Consider the following 17,633-nt stretch of genomic DNA (forward strand, 5'->3'; position numbering starts at 1 on the left):
GCTCTCCCCCAACCCCCAGACTTCTTAAGTGAGATAGGAAATCTAGGTCTTGTTAAGAAAAATAGGCACACGTCAAAATGGCTACTTTCCCCCGCCCCCTGTAAGAAGCAGAGGGTTTTCTTTTTCCTCCTGTCTTCACTGTGAGAACGTGGTAGGGCTCCTGCAGGTGAAATTTGGGGGTTTAAAGCTGGTCCCCCTAGGGTGCATATCCCTCAGGCTTCCCCACGCTGAGCCTCCAGCGGTCTGTTAATTACAGTGTACCTCTTCCTTACCCAGTACTGACCGCAGCCAGTTCCTCTTCCCAGAGTCCTGCTTTGCTACGTTGTTGGCTCTCTGTGTCTGCCTGCCTGTCTCTTCAACCTGAGAGCAGCACTTTTCCCTGTGACTTCTGTTCTTTGAAGATCTAAGAAGAGTTTTCGATGTTTTGTTGTTGTAGAGATGAAACTGATGCCCTCCAAGCTCCTTAGGTTCTGGACTGGAAACCAGAAGACGTCTTCCCCCATTGTTTTTTTTTTTTTTAAATGATCTTTTCCCACTCTTACACAGTGTTCATTGCTCACTACCATCTCCACTATATTCTTTAATATCCTTATATAATGAACCATCTGTTTAAAAGTCTTTCCACATCCACCAAATTTAATTCATCTTTTATCTGTTGATCTACATAGCAGTTACAATCTACAGCTATAGTATTACATGCTCACAATAACCACAATGAGCTGTTTGTTATTATTATTGTTATTATCCCCATTTGATAGATCATGAATATGAGACACAGTGGGAATTTTAGCGTTTTGCCCAAAGTCATAAAGATCACCAGGATTAGAATTTGCATTAGAACCCAGACAGTCTGACCCAGGGCTTGTCTTCTAAACAGTACATACTGTTAACTTTTATTGTTAGATTCTTTTGAGTATGTTTCATATTTTCCCAGCTATAACTTGCCCATCTCCCTAACACCCAAATGCAAGACATGGTGTCTTCTATATAATAGTTATTCAATCAGTAACTTATGACTGATTCCCTTTCTTCCACTGCTAGAATCATCTTTATATCTAGTCTTTAAATTTCTCAGGAGAGTAGCGTTAATTTGCAACTGTGTTCTAAGCACTTTGCATGTAGTGTATCATTTAGTCTTTACCTCAACCTCATGAGGATAAAATACCTGCTATAATTATCTCTTACTGCTTCTGAGTCCTGGAGAATTTAAATAGGCTGCCCAAGGTCACATACCTAATAAGACATAGAGTCAGGGTTTGAATCAAAGCCTTCAGCTCCAGTACCTGCAGACTTAGCTAGTGGGCAATCCAGCCCACAGTTTCTGCTTCTTACATATTTATTGAAAGAATATGATAATACTGTTTTCTGTTTCCATAAAAGTAAATATTTTTCTGTTCTTATTTGCTTTCCACACTCTTTCAGGTGATGGATCAGAGTCAAAGTTCTTATCATATTTTACTGACCTAAAGAAAAGGGTTTATGATTTATTTTATTCGTTTCCTTTTTAATCTCAATTTGGCAAATGAAACAGAGTTAGAGAAATGCTATTAAGCCCATACATGTTTCCAAAGGCATCTTGTCAAGAAAAGATACATAAAGAGGTTGTCTAGGGGTCTTGCTAAAGAAATTCAGAGTCCTTTGAAATTCCTAGACTTAGAGGAAGTGCCAACCAATTCCATTCATATATCTTCTTCATATGATTGAGATATACTTGCTGCTGAGCAAATTAGAAGCTTTCAAAATAAGATGAATCTTCCTGGGGTTGGCATGCCACAACTAGAAGCTTCATTTTTATATCAGATCAACGCATACTGAGGGGAAAAATTTATAGCACTGTATTTTCTAAGAGTAAATAGTACTGAAATGAGACATTCTGCTGAAAAGTTTTTTTGTTTTGTTTTGTTTTAAGGAATAATTACTCTCAAGAGAATAATGCCTAAAGAATAAACTGTTGGGAAAAAATAAAGAAATGCTAAATCTATTCATTGCACAGCCCTTCAAACAGCAAATAGAAGTCATGTGATGACAGATAATGTCTATCAAATACCATGAGAAAATTTCATTCTACTTAAGAGGCATTGGGTCTGTTGTTAACCATTTTGACAACTCCGAGGAAATTTCTGTTCTATCTCTGAGCGTGTTTATATTTCACAGGCTTTAAAACTTGCAGATGCAAATAGCCAACACCTTGAAAATCTGTGGGGGTGGGGAGAGTGAAAGTACAAAAAGTGACTCAGGGCATTTCAACCGATAGTCACTGTGCATCCTTCTATTTTAGAATGAAGGACAGGTAGAAATTACAGAGGATGTAGAGGCGAGCTAAGTAAGTGACTCTGAGAAAGGGAGAATTTGCTATTTTGAAAAAGAGGCAGACTGCATCATATTAAGAAAAAAAAAATTAGGCAGCTTTATTTTATGAGCAAGAAAAAAAAAAGATGAAAATTGCCTACAATTTAAAGCAGGGAGTGAATTCAGATCACTTGAAGTGGGAAATTGTCTTTTATGACTTGACCCTAGTGCAAATGAGTGTGATTCTGCTGAGGGCACTGGAGCTGTAAAAATACAGCTTTCTTTTAAAAGTATTAACTATCTTTTTACAAAAGATATGTCAAATATATTACCTTATGGCATAATAACTCAATGAAGCATTTTCAAAAACTCAAATTGCAGCTAAAAACATCTGAAAGACAAATTAGAATCTTTATTCTCTGCAGACAATGAAGTTTAAAAAAAAATATCTGTGAAACATGGTGATGGATTCTGAATGCGGAAAGTGTATTTTGGCCTCTAATGTCAGGTAACAATGATTTGAACAAAGTACAGTTTGATGCAGAATTTATCCTATCTGACACTAAGTCGATTTTTGAAAATGTGCAATTCTTTAGCGTTTTTAAGGTAAAAAATTGAATGTTAATGAGAAACTTCTATCCAGTGCCTGATTTTAACTAATTAAGCTGTGAAATATAAAATCTGTACTCTGAGACTCTTAGGGACTTGTAATCATAAAACTTGTACAAGCAAAGTTAAAGTATTAAACTGAAATTGTGCCAAAAATATCAGGAGGCAGAGAGCATAGGGAGAGGTAAAATTCAGACAATATTTAATGAATGTCCGTGTTCCAGAGTTACTACATCAGGTGGTGTTTAATTAAAGTCTGACAGATTTTATAAACTTAATTGAATCTGATCTCATATACAAGAGAGAAGTAACTTTTTAAATGCCCAATAGAAAGTTGTACAACTGTCTAAAATCAAACCAACAAACAAAAAATTCTGCTTCTGTGGAAATCTGTCCCATGAATGAATGAATGTTGGTGACCATTCCATATAGTTACATTTAAATAAAGTGAGCTGGTTTAATAATTTACCATTAAATTCTAACTATGTGGTAGCAGTTGAGACTTTTAAGCTTTATTCTCTACTTTAACAAGTTCTAAACTGTGTGTGGGAGGCTGGCTTGACCTTCCCCAAGGATTTTGCTAGCTAAAAATAGGTCGTTGTCAATGAAGCAACTGGAAGTTTATAAATGTTTGAAAGTGGATCTAGTCTGAGCTTGCTAGATAAAGAATGAGTCTATTACTGAAAATATAATTCAGTGTAAGGTTTTAGAGCTCTGTGGTACAGTACAGAGTTCCTGGATAATTAAAAATTTCTGTTAATTTCAAGAGGCTAAACAACTTTTCCCCTTTATGATTCTCAAGAAAAAATATGGCATTGCAACAAGTCTACTTCACTTACAAAGTCACCCTTAAATATGCTGGAGCTCCCCAATTTGAAATCCCCAGGGACCAAATTTGCAGTGGTGGCTTCTAAATTGCCATGCAGTTTGGCAATCTTAAATTTTTAAGTGGATAAAGGTTTACATTTAACGCACTAATACATCACGCAGGAATTGACTTTCTGATGTTTGTGTTTCACTGTGGGATTTGTAAGACCAAAATGGAACGTGCAAGTTAGAAGAGGCCAGGTGGGGTACCCTTTGAAGCTCACCCAGAGTCCCCTTACTAATAATTGGAGTTGCTAACTTTGAGGTTGAGCCTTACGTAACATTGTTTGTCTTGTACTGAAATAAATTTACTGCAGTGAAGTGATGGATTATTATCATCCCCAATGAATTATAGTTTATTTTTTCACAGAGTTCCATGATATGGCCCTAAAATACGAACACCAGATTGTCCTACGTTATTTTCAATGATGTCATATCTGGGGGAAATGAATGTGGAATAGGAAATGAAGGTGATGGTGTTCAGTCTGGTTTCAAGGTTTGAGAATACTCAGTGCCCGGTTGCACACACTCCAATAGAAAGTAATTGTGGCTATTTAAGGATGAAATAATTTTTCCCCTGTTTTATGTGTTTTAGTTTTCAAATGCCTGTAATATTGTTAGAGCATTAATTAGTATTAAGTTGTTTGGACTTAAGTACTTAATAAAATTACAATATTGCGTCTCGCCTGGGGTGTTGTGTAAAAGTTGCTGAGACACTAATGGTGCTGTGATGTAAGATACTTTAGGAGCCTATAGGCAGTGGCTAAGGATGGAGAACTTGGTTAGACTGAATTCAGGTGGCTGGGCAAATCTAAAACTTACCTTGGAAACTAACTACTATATGATTAAAATTATTCAAAAGATGTGTCAATTTCTGGTGTACAGCATAACGTTTCAGTCATACATATACATACATATATTCATTTTCATATTCTTTTTCGTTATAGATTACTACAAGATATTGAATATAGCTCTGTGTGCTTTACAGAAGAAACTTGTTGTTTATTTTATATATAGTAGTTAACATTTGCAAATCTCAAACTCCCAGTGTATCCCTTCCCACCCACTTCCCCCAAGTAACTGTAAGTTTGTTTACTATGTCTGTGAGTCTGTTTCTGTTATGTAAGATAAGTTCCATTAGTGTCTTCTTTTTTCTCCTATTAGTGAAATTTTAGTGTACTTTTTTAGTTAGAGGAATAAATTTACTGAAATGTAAGGTTTTAAATCAGAATTCCTAACTCTGTAAAATGAAATTAAATTTGTGTCAAGGAACACAATTCCTTTTATTTTTCACTCTGCCCTAAATATTTGACCTTCAGCATCAGGTCAGCACTAAAGCATGGAAAGAAAGATACTTGATGCCTGGGTGAGACACAATCTGCTTTTGAGATAGAAGTTCATCAGTCTCATGTGTGACATAGTATTCAAGAGCCACAGTATGAAATGTGAAAATAGTTGTATACAAACATAATTAATATGCATTTATCTCACTTGGAACTAGGTCAAGGCTATTTCTTTACATCCAATATATTGTGATTCCAGATGTTCAATAAAGTTTCAACTATATAAAAAGTAATTATTATAGCTAGTTGGATTATATTATATTTCATCATTTAGGATAATATTTTCAAGCTTATTTCAGAAAGTGTAGTCTAAATGTATTGGAAATCATCAAAGGTGTAAAATGTGATAAGATGAAGGGAAAACCTTAATGTTCTTATTTAATCAAAAATAGCATGAATTTGAAGAATGCATGTTCTTAGTGAATAAGCCACAGCTCTTAGTAGGTTTGACAGATGGAGTCCAGGTGTATCTTGGCTGTGTATGTCACATGTATGTCTTCATTTTCCAAATAAGAAAACCAATAAGTGACATCCTTGCGAAGAAACATGAAAGAAAACTTAAATTTTGTTTCCATTGCTGAATTAAAACATTGTGTACAATTGACCTAATCCAGTATTTGCATAATATATTTCACAGGACAATAAGGATAGAAGACAGATCCTTGATGCAATAGGGAAATGTTTAAAGTCATTTCCACTATCACTGTTTTATATTGAGGAAAATCTTGCAAAAATTCACATGTCATATTCCTTGGTTATTTTTCTTGAAAAAAAAATTTGCCAGATGTTATAAGGTTCTAGGTAAAGAGAAATATTTTCTGTAAGGAACATTTTTTTAAATGCAAGTCACTTTTAGTTTGTGGTCTGACATGTAAGTGGTTTGGAAGTCACCGTTTCCATCCTTCATAACAAGAGAAAAGGTTGAATAATCTAAAAATCAGCAACTCTTTTTAGATCTATTAGACAATTGAGGTCAAAAGCAAACCACTGCCCCCCATTTGGAGACAAACAGGGGAAAAGGAAACAGTTACAACTTTCTGGACAGAAGCCCAGGAACAGAAAACTCTGCAGGAAGGAATCAGCACTGGGGCAGGAAATCCTAACTGATGAATTGCTGTGGGCTCAATGTGGAGATAAAAAAAATTCCAGGGGATTCAGTGTTGAGGACCCCCACACTTCTCTAAGTTTTAACTTCAGAAGCCCTACTGTTTCTCACAGTGAAGATCAGAGACAACTTCTCTCTGCTTTCAGCAGGTGGAGGGGAAAAGTAACCATTCTGAAATTTACCCAGAGCAGTGTCTTCTTAGTACTAAGAGTTGCCCTCAAGAGAAACTGTTTACCAGAACCTAACTGATGTAAGGGAAGAGATCTCCATCATTGTTATGAGAAATAGGACAGATTGCCTGGGAATTGTCTGTTATATGTTTCTGGCACCTCCCATGAAGTGGGATAGTGATACTTGGAAGAGGATTTTAGTTGTACTGTATATTTCAAACTCAAAGTCAACTGCTAGAAAAAGTTTTTAAAAATATATAATTGATACGCTAGGAGACAATAAAAAGTGAAATCATATGAAATGCTCAATTAAAGCTAGAAGAGACAAAAAAATGAAAGGAAAAGAATAATGAATAGGAAAGAGTAACATTTATGGTAAATGTTAATCCAGCTATATAAAAAATCAGGTTAAATGTTGTTAGTCTAAACTTACCAATTAAAGGACAGAGACAGAGTAGATAAAAAAAGGGGGGGGGAGGCCATCTCTGTTGGCAGCAAGAAATCTATTTTTAATATAAATGCACAGATAGATTAAAAGTAAAGGGATGGAGAAAGATATACCATGTTAACATTAATCAAAAGAAAGTGGAAGCAGCCATCCTCATTTCAGACAAACAAAAAAAGAGACGCCACAGCAAGGAGGATCATCAGGGATAAAGGGGGGAAATATATATCAATAAAGGGGTAATTACTCCGTGAAAATAAAATAGTCCTTATTGGGTGTGCATCTAGCATCAGAACATCAACATACGTAAGCAAAACCTAATAGCATTTCAAGGAGAAATAGATGAATCCATTATTATCACTAGAGACTTTAACACCTTTTATCAGTAATAGAACCAGAAGACAGAAATCAGTAAGTAATTGAACTGAGCAGTACTGAACAGCACCGTCAATCAACCGGATAGAACTGACATCTGTGGAATACTTCACGCAGCAGCAGCAGAATACGCATTCTTCCCGGCCTCTTGTGCAACACTCACAAAGACAGACCACATCTGGGGCCCTAAGACACACCTTAACAAATTTAAAAGATCAGAAATTACACAATGTCTGATCTGAGACGACAATGAATTAAGGTAGAAATCAGTAACAGAAATATACCTGGAAAACCCCAGAATACTTGCAGGTTAAACAGAAGACTTCTAAATAACATATGGCTGAAAGAAGACGTCTTAAGAGAAGTGTTAAAATGTTTTGTATTAAATGAAAAAAAAAAGAGAAAATAACTCATACAAATCTTTGTAATCCAGTGAAAGCTGTGCTTAGAGGGAAATTTTTAGCATTGGATGGTTATATAAGAAGAGAAGAAAGATCTAAAATCAATAATTTAAGTTTCCACTTAAGAAACTAGAAAATGAAGAGTAACTTAAATTTAAGGTAAGCAGAAGAAAACAAATGATAAAATTAAAGCAGAAATTAATGAAATTTTAGTGAGGAAATCAATAGAAAAACATCAATAAAACCAAAAGCTGGTTCTTTGAAAAGATCAATGAAGGTGAAAACCTTCTGGCCAGGTTAACTGAAAAACAAAGAAAAAAAAGTTACTAATGTCAGAAATAAAATGAAGACCATTACTACTGGTCCATGGATGCTAAAACGATTGTAGAGGGGATATTAGGAACAATTACGTGCCCACCAATCTGGTAACACAAGTGAACCAATGTCTTCAGGCACAACTTAGCCAAAACTCACACAGGATGAAATAGGTAATTTGCATAAGCCTATATCTATTAAATAAATTGAATAAATAATTTGGAATATTCCGAAACAGAAAGTACTAGACCTAAATAAGTTCACTGATGAACTCTTCTAAACATTTAAAGAAGAAATTGTTACCAATTCTATATAATCTATTCCAGAATATAGAAGCAAAGGGAACATATCATAACTCATTCTGTGAGGTCACCCTAATATCAAAACAAAACAAAACAAGACATTACAAGAAAGGAAAACCACAGATCAAAATCTTTCATCAAAAATACGTAGAGAAATCCTCAAGAAAATCTTAGCAAATTCAATCTAACAATGAAAAGAAAGAATTATGCAGCACAACGAAGTGGCAATTATTCCAAACATGCCAGACTGGTTCAATATTTGAAAATCAATTAGTGAGACCCATTACATCAACAGGATAAAGCAGAAAAAAAATCACATGATCAAATCAGTAAATGCGGGAAGAGCTTTTGACAAAATCACAACCACCATTCGTATTAAAAATCCCTCAGTAAACTAGTGATTGAGGTGGACTTCCCCGACTTAATAAAAAATATCTACACTGCTCTGAGAACACTTCTGAGAGCCAACTAAAGTTGGAACTGTACAGAGAAGAGTAGCATGTGTGACATTTTTGTGACATATTTCATATTTTTATGGTGACTGTAGTTCATAATACCGTATTGTATACTTGAAAATTGCTATAAGTAGATCTTAAGCATTCAAACACACAAACATACGAAATGATGGATGTGTTAACTAACTTCGATTGTGAAATCCTTTCAGAATATACACACTTACCAAACTATTACATGGTACACTTTAAATATGTTACAATTGTATTTGTCAATTATACCTCAACAGAGCAGAAAGAAAGAACATCTACAGACAAAAAAACAGTTAATAACATCATTCTTTATGGTGAGAAACTAAATATTTTTCTGCTAGAATCAGGAACAAGGCAAGGATGCCAGTTGTCACCACTCCTTTATGTGTACAATGTGCTTCATAAACATGAAAAGGCAAAAAGCCAGGCCATCAGTCCTGTGAACAGGCTCATTTCACTCTCCTTTGCAATTGACTCTGGCCACTTCTGATTTCAACTCTGTTCAAGGGGATAATGCGTCCTTACATTGAAGAATCACGTGCTGGGAGAGAGAAAGGTAACTAACACATGTGCTGATAAATCGATGGGTACCCAGTGTATCTGAGGACAAGCTCTTAAACAGCAACCGTTTATAGAAGAAGCCTCTGGTACCTATTAACTCACAACTTCTGATTTAAAATATGTATCTCAGTAACAGTACTTAAATGCCACAGGGAAAAAATACTTTTGATTAGAAAATATTTAATAGTCTCAATTTAGAACTACAAGTTAGTATTTAGCCTAAGAAAGTGTTCATATATATATTTTTTTTCATTCTCCCCCCAGTAAAAGCCACCAAGGGAATAGTTGGTCGCTATGATTCATTTTGACAATGTCTGCAGAAAAAGAAAATTCAATTGTGTTTAAATGAAGAGATCTTTCACATACTAATGCAGTTGAGGAAAACAGAAGTTATCTATTGCTCTGAAAAATAATGTGGTGACTTTTAGAATTGTATTTCCCTTTGCAGTTCTTGCCTGCCATTCACTGTTAGTCTGCTCAGTGTGGGAATCAGAGCATCCAAGAATGCGATACAGTATCAGTCAGCTCCCAACACCCCCCCCCCCGACCTGTTCTCCAGGTAGCATACAAAGTATTTTATTCACTTGTACCTGACAGATAGTTTTGAGCAAATTGAGAGGAAAGGAATACACTTTGAGTCAACACAAATATTTGATCACTTTATGCACAAGTCACATATAACAAGGTGAATTTTGTGAAATCGCATAATCATAGTGACACTCTTTTTTTAAAATTTTGGTGCAAAGAATTAAATGTGATTGATATATAACTGACAAAAAAATTGTGTTTAGTTTTCTCTGTATGTGTGTGTGTGTTTGGGGAAAAGTGAAATTTGCACATGATTTAAATATATTCTGCCACATGCTATAAAATATATCATTTCATTAAATAAAAAGGATATCCCTCTATTTCAAGGTAGTGGCCAGCACTTTCTATATGTCAACTCATCGGACCCCAAAGAAGGATTCACGGCAAGAATCACCACTTCCCAGTACTTCCCAGCAAGCCTCGGGATGTGTACTGTTCGGTTCTGGTTCTACATGATCAATCCCAGCAGCATGGGCGTATTAAAGGTACAAAAGGAAGACAGAGATTTGTCTTTCACTGAAATATTCAGAGCATGTGTTTAAACTTTTTTTTTTTTTTTGGTAGTCAGATGACACCAATTCTGATTCTATTAATTTCTCATTTCTTTCTGGGGCAATGGGACTTTGGCAGGCAGTGCCATCATTCATCTTAATCTCATTCAAGATTTAGCTCATTCTCGGCTGCCACCTGAACTCAATTATGGTGCATGCTATTTAAAAGCTTATCTAGAGATACAAGAGTATGGGCGGATTCTATATGTATCTTCTGATGATAACTTAGGGACAATGAAGAAATGTGATGCGAGGGGTAATACTGGAGAGAATTTTCTTCCCCAAAATAAAGACAAAGCACACTTAGATCATAAGCGTATTTCAGGTCTCACTGAAAACAACATGCCTGCTTTACTTTTAACTAGTTTAATACAAGAGTCTGCACCAAATGCAAATATCTTTAGAGAAACAAGTTGCTGCATTTAGACTTCTTATTGTATGAAAGATCAATGAGCTTTTCAATTGTCAGGAACCAATTTTTAAATCTTGATTTCTCATTAAAAGATTATATCTCAGAACACAACATGTATTATTGCCTTGAAATTATACAATTACTGAAATGTTTGTCTTTATCTTAAATATTGTCCCTTGTAAATAATAACAGCTATTATTAAGTGATTCCTATCTTTCTGATTGTGTATTATAACTTTATATGTGTTGTCAGTTTAATTTCTCACACTCACCTAATGAGGTAATATCTTTTCCCCAAATTTACTGTGAAGAAACTGAGACTCACAGTGTCTTGGCTATCTTCAGAGAGGTCTACTGGAAAGAGCAGTGGAGGGGAATTGTAGTCAGCCTGACATCCAGGTTTTGTAGAGGAATTGCCCTCCCCTACTCCAAATTGTGTTGCTAGGTTTGACCGTCACTGTGGCTTTCTTTCGCTGCCTCCACATGTGACCCACGCAGGGCCAGTCATAGTCATCTCCAGTATTTGACACAATGTAGAAGAGGCTTTCTCTTTCTTCTGTGTTGCAAGTTACAAGGATGCAGGCTAGATCCGGGCTACTGGGGGCCATCGCTCCCAATATGGGAGAGAGACTGAGAAAGAAGCTAGCACGCAGAGGGGCTCAGGACTAAAACAGGAGGAGGAAACAGAATTGTGCCTCCTCTTTAAATCCTGGAGTGTACTTTGCCTGAGCCAGGAAAATTCTTTCTGTTACTTCCTACTGAAACATTCCAAACTATTACAGAAACCCAGGAGAAACTGTTTTCGTGATGTGTCTTTATGTCTCTGACGGATCACAGTAACTGTGGCAAGTCTCACGTTCTCAGCTATTGCTTTGGAAAATCTCGGGTTATTCCCAGACTGAAAAACTTCCTGAGAGTGAAGTGGAAACCCCTTCTTTCCACCCTTTAAATGCAGGCTTCCCAGCAACATGTCCTTCTCTCATGTTACTTCTTTCTTTCTTTTAATCTCTAATTTGGGTATAACAATGCCACATTTTACAACAATTTCTAAGGTGCGGTTTTTCAGCTGATGTGTTGAATGTGAAAGAATCATCTGTCATTACAGCATTGGCAAGTCTGATGAAAAGATAGCTTCTTTAAAGGGTCTTACAAAGGGTTTGTGCACGTGTTTTGTAAAGTAACTGAGAGTCCAACTAATACTATCTGGAATTTTGGTGAGGAAGAACCTCTTCTTTTTAATATTAAAAAGAAAATTTTAAAGAATAAAATAAATAATAATATCCACTGAGGGAGGAGGTGTGGAGAAACAGATATTCATTGCTATTAGTGTGCAATTATAAAGAGCATTTTGGAAATTAAAAGCTTTATAATTTTTATATCATTTACTGAAACATTCCACATCTATAAATATATTATAAGGAAATAAAGATAGATATGCACCATGCTTTATTTATAAGGTTCTTCATCTCACTGTTATGTATAATAAGAAATACTTGAAACCACCTGAATGTCAAATATTAAGAATTGGTGAAAGATAGTACGTTCACTCTTACAGTGAAATACTATGGAGAAATTAATTCTGTAAATGAATAATTAATGATAAAAATAAGTATGATTCATTAATAACCAAAGTAGATATTAAGAAATACAGATTCTAGAATACCATTAAAAATATATCTAATTTTGCATGTGTCAACACACATTAATATCTATATATCTTAATCTATGTAAATATCTGTGTGTGTGTGCATATACATATAATAGAAAGAAATATACAGAAGGCTATACACTTAAATGATGAGTAATTATCTCAAGGTGGGGGGACGAAAAGATTTTTTTCATTACATTTATGTTCATTTATTTTATAATTTTTTTCTACATTAAACATTTTCTATCTTTCTAAAGAGAAATAAATATATCTTTCTAAAGGGTCTTCATATTTGAAAAGGTTGAAAGATGCTGCTCTGGGATGTGCCGTAAACAGGTGCCTTCTGGAGTTAGTAAATGGCAAGTGTGGTTCTGGCACGTGGTAGATGGTAACTGCTCATCTGAAACTGTTTCTTACACTGACTACATAAATCCTTTAGAAAGGACATGGCAAAGAATCTCACGTGCCGTTTCATGATGGAGGGTCTGTGGGGCAGGAAAAATAACAAGGCAGTCCTAAAAGAGATTTCCACTAGCAGATTGTGCTATAATGCTTTCTTGTCAGCACAAATTTTATGAAATTGTATTAAGTGCTGTGCATTCCTTGTCCGCCTGTGCTCTGTTCTCTATCCCAGAGAACTACACTTCCCAGACTCCTCTGCTGTTGGCATAACTGAGTAAGTTTGGCCAAATGAAGGCACTGGCCAAAGATCTGAGGGCAGGAAGAGGAGACAAGCCTTCCTCCTGTCTCTGTCTCTGTCTCTGTCTCTCCCTCTCTCTCACTCACTCTGTCTCTCTCTCTCTGGGGCTGAGTTTGTACCCCAGTTCACCTGTGACTCAGTTTCCCCAGACAAGCCCTGCCTTCTTAGCTCTAGCTCCCACCAGGGACGCCTGCCAAATGCCATCTTCCTGCAGCAACTCAGCTTCAGTATTCCTCCCTTTGATGCTCCGGTTTTAGGGGAAGAAACATCTTCCTGTAGCCACTAGTCTTTCGGTTGCCTCATAATTTCTTTGGTGGTTTCTCATCTCTTCCGTGCCTGTTGTACAAATTTCCTCAATTTGAAATATGTTCCAGTAGTTTGCCTTGTCTACCTTGGCCCTGTCTAAGTGCCCACCCCAAAGAAAACACAAACCTTTTGAAGACATTAACTGGTAAAACAATGAAAATTTTTGAGTGAGCACTAGTTAATTTAAACTTGTCCTCCTTATTTTAACTTATTAAAAACTTACCATCTAGTAGGGGAAGATTGAAAAAAAAAAGACACAAATATGACAATTTCAAGTTGTGATACAATACTCTGGAGTGTATCAGTTTTACTGTGATAAGGAATTACTCATTTGAATTTAGATTAGAAAAACCAGAAGGATCTATCCTTGTGATTAACTGGACTAAGAATGTTTGGGGAAAGGGAACAAGTTAATGACAAAGCTTAAAGGTGGAAGATATTTGAAGGCCAGTAAAGCAAGGAAGAGAGAGATCAAACAGATGGGTAAGAACCAACTCATGTAGGGCCTTGTAGGGATAATAAGAAGATGTGATTTTATTCTAAGAAGCATGAGAAGTCACTGGAGAGTGAGTGTCTTAGCTTGGGATGCTATAATAAATTACATGGGCTAGGTAGCTTAAATAACAGAAATTTATTTCTTGCAGTTCTGGAGGCTGAGAAGTTCAAGATCAAGGTAAGGGCCAATTTGGTGTCCGTTGTGAACCCTCTTCTTGGTTTGCAGATGGCTGGCTTTTCACTGTGTGCTCACCTGGCAGAAAGATCATCTCTCTTGTGTTTCTTATAAGGACGCTAACCTCATTCATGGGGGCTCCACCCTCATGACCTGATTACCTCCCAAAGACCCCTCCTCCAAAACCCAAACCATTGGGAATTAGGACTTCAGTATACAAATTGGTGGGGAGGGGACACATTCAGCCCATAGCAGAGAGTATTAAATTGTGGAATAATAACACCTCATTTGAAAACTTAGAAGATCTGTCTGGCTGCTATGTGGAAAAGGAAAAAGGGCTTCGAAGATGATTTTCAGGAGTCCCCGGCAGAAAACATATGTCTTGGTTTAAAGTGGAGTGTAAGGATAAACTGGAAAGCCATTGCTACAAACAAGGAGTAAGACTTAGATCTTCACTGGCAGTAAGATTATTTTTTAAACAAAACACACTTTAATTTTATTAGTATTAGTGAAGGGATCATATAAAACTCATGCAGTCAAGGAAGACTTGCATAGTGGATAAGAGCAAAATAAAATTCCATTATGGGATCTCTATTTCTTTCTTGGGATAAAAAGCCACACAATTCAGATTTATCTCAGCCTGCAAAGTAGAGAGCTGCAAAATGAAGGAAACGTTTTATAGGAACTGGGAAACCTGATAGTGAATGAATGATACTCAGGATAATGTTCAGAAGAGTGAGATGTCAGTGCAGACATCAGTATCCTTTAATTCAAAGGCTCAGGAGTTATGACTGATGTTAACGAATACTTTATTTTCTAGGTCAGTTTCTTTCTATCTTTCAGTTACCTCCCTATCTATAAAATTAAAAGCACTCTTTAAAATAGTGCCAGTCATTTTCTGATCCACATTACCAAAAGAGCCTTAAGTGAAACCAAATTAATTTCCCATGAGATTATTTAGTTCGCGTAGTTCAGCTTCCTAGCTTCTGGCTTGTACTGATATTTAATGCAAGCTCAGGTGAGTTATTTAATGTCTATGAAAAGAGGTAAAATTTGGCCCAGGATAAGAGAATTTCTCTATAAATGAGTAATATCCTTTTATTACTCTGAACTCATTTTTTTTAAAGACACGAAAAGGAAGTGAACTTTTATAATTAATACTTTTCATAACACTTTTTGTAATTTATAGGAATTTCTAATCGTTCAGGGGAAAAAAAATGAACTACTTCCTAAAACTTCCTTCAGTGATAACAAATGAGTTAAGATATCTCAGTGGGCTTCTAGAAGCCTTTTGTTCACATTCAGAACAGTTAGCCTACCACGTTGAAATGGTCTTTGTCTTAGAGTTGAGTTTTAGGGCTAAATGATTTCTGCTAAAACCCTTGGAATGCCCGTAACTGTTCCACTCAGGAAGCCATTATTGTCGTGGCCCCCAGGCTTGTGAATTTAGCTTTGTTTTGTTTTAATGTGATATTTAGGAAGACAGTAAGAGCAGAGGGGGGAAAAAAGCTGAAAATAATATCAGGATTACCAAAGTCCTTTATACATATCGATTGATCTAATCCTCACACCATCTAGTAAGACAAGTCATGACCTTACCTACATTTTCACAGATAAGGCAAATGAGATAAAGAAAGCCTCAGGAAATTGCTCAAGGTCATAGAGCTATTTAAGAGATGGCAGGCCACCCCGTCCCCAGACCTGCTGGCTCCAGCCTGTTCTTTTAATTACTGTGCTTTACTGCCTTCCAGAACTAGATGGGTTTTTCTAAATGGCATATTTTATTTTCCATATTTTTATTATTCAAAATCATCTTTTATTTTCTATCAATAGTTCCTGAAGTCTGGTTCTCTAAAAGGCACTTTGCCTATTTTGCATTCTGCATATTGCACTTTTCAGTGTAAATCTGATTTGAATTACAAATTTCACAAAAACAACAGAAAATGGTGTAATGTTATTTAAGTAGTCCCCTGAATGCGCTCCCTAAACGTGTAGTGTGTGTGACGTGGTGTGGGGGATGCTGCAGGGTTTTGTTTTTCCTGTAATTGCCTATCATTTAATCCTTTTGTTGCTCTGCTTTTGATGATTAACTTTTGAATGAGCCATTCAAGGTTAAGAGCCCCCAAGACTACCTCCTCTTTTTCAAACTGACTGAGGCCTCCTCTGGTCAGTTTCAGTCCTCTTGGGTTTGTCATTACACCTGTAGGTGTCTTCTTAGAAGAGCTGGACGTTCTGGGGGTCACCCTCTCTAGGATAATGCAGGAAGAAATTCTGTGTATTCCCTGTGATGCTTCCAGAACCATGAACTTCAGGATAAGAAATCTGGCAGAGAAGGAAAAAGAGTCTCACTTCAGTTCAGCCTTGTTTCTTAAATGCAAGATGACCTTGGGCCCTCTGGGGTATGGCTAGAGACACCGTGCACCAGCAGTGAGGCCCAGGTAGTTTGAGATATTCTGGAGAGGACATCTGATACACCGATCTGCAACTACCCTCGTCACCCATAGATAATAATATAATCAGAAATAATTGACTAATGAATCAATGAAATAGTGTGCATAAACAGTTCCTAGTAATAAAGGCGGTGCATTTTAGATTTACATTCACTAAATCAGGGCACTACGCTAGCACTTAGGGCAATAAAGTAATAACTTACAAAATGATAACCTGTGTTGATGACCTGCCCCAAAGGCTCTGGATATTTCCATGAGATATTACCACGGAGACGAGGCCCCCTGGCCCATTTTTTAATTACCACTACTGCTGCAGAAATTCTTCCGGTCATATGTTGAGTAAAAAGAGAAATGAGAAAAATGTTGTTTCAAAATGGAAAAAAAATATATTCAGAAAAGGTGAATATGTATTTGTATTTATCAAAATATGTACTCAAGATTAAATAGGTACTAGTTTGTATGGCCTATGCTTAAGGCAATTTACAAATCAGATTTTTTGTTTAATCCTTTTCTTTCTTATTAATGCTGAATTTAAAAACGCGTTTGTATGATGTTACATTTTGTGAAAGTTGCTGAGAGGTGCTATCAGAATTCTGTCTCTAATTTTATTTTTTTTAAAGTGCATTTTTACTGATGTTCAGACTAACCAGTTCTCTCTCATTCTTGTTGCGTGCTGAGCGTCATGGTCATTATTTCCACAAGTGGTGGAACACTGCTTATTAAAGGCAGCTTTTGATAATACCGTTAGACAGTGTTTAAGAGAGGAAACAATCATATGCAAACATCCCCAGGCATAAGTGGTAGAAAGCATGAGGAGTCGTTGAGCATGCTTAGAGAATTTCTGCCGAACAGACTTGCTGAAGCTCTGGATTATACCCGACATTGTTTTAAGCAGAAACATGACTAGTAATGTACTAGGGATTTGTTCTCAAGGTGTCACTCCCACCGGTGTGTTGTGATCATTTGTATGATATGACACAGGTGATATGCAAGAACAATAGTTAAAATGAACCAAAGCATTTCTGTTGTTGTTGTTGTTGAT

At 36.2% G+C, this 17,633-nt stretch overlaps 1 protein-coding gene across 2 annotated transcripts in view; it reads left to right on the forward strand.

Annotated features, from left to right (window-relative positions):
- MALRD1 (MAM and LDL receptor class A domain containing 1) overlaps nucleotides 1-17,633 on the forward strand; it is a 406,987-nt gene that overhangs the window by 265,721 nt on the left and 123,633 nt on the right. For both annotated transcript variants that reach the window (XM_031444727.2, XM_064479367.1), the window contains exon 29: nucleotides 10,183-10,340. In XM_031444727.2, the coding sequence (XP_031300587.2) occupies nucleotides 10,183-10,340 (158 nt within the window). The remainder of the gene's footprint in view (nucleotides 1-10,182; nucleotides 10,341-17,633) is intronic.

Source organism: Camelus dromedarius, chromosome 26, assembly GCF_036321535.1.
Source record: "Camelus dromedarius isolate mCamDro1 chromosome 26, mCamDro1.pat, whole genome shotgun sequence".
NCBI classification, from domain to species: Eukaryota; Metazoa; Chordata; class Mammalia; order Artiodactyla; family Camelidae; genus Camelus; species Camelus dromedarius.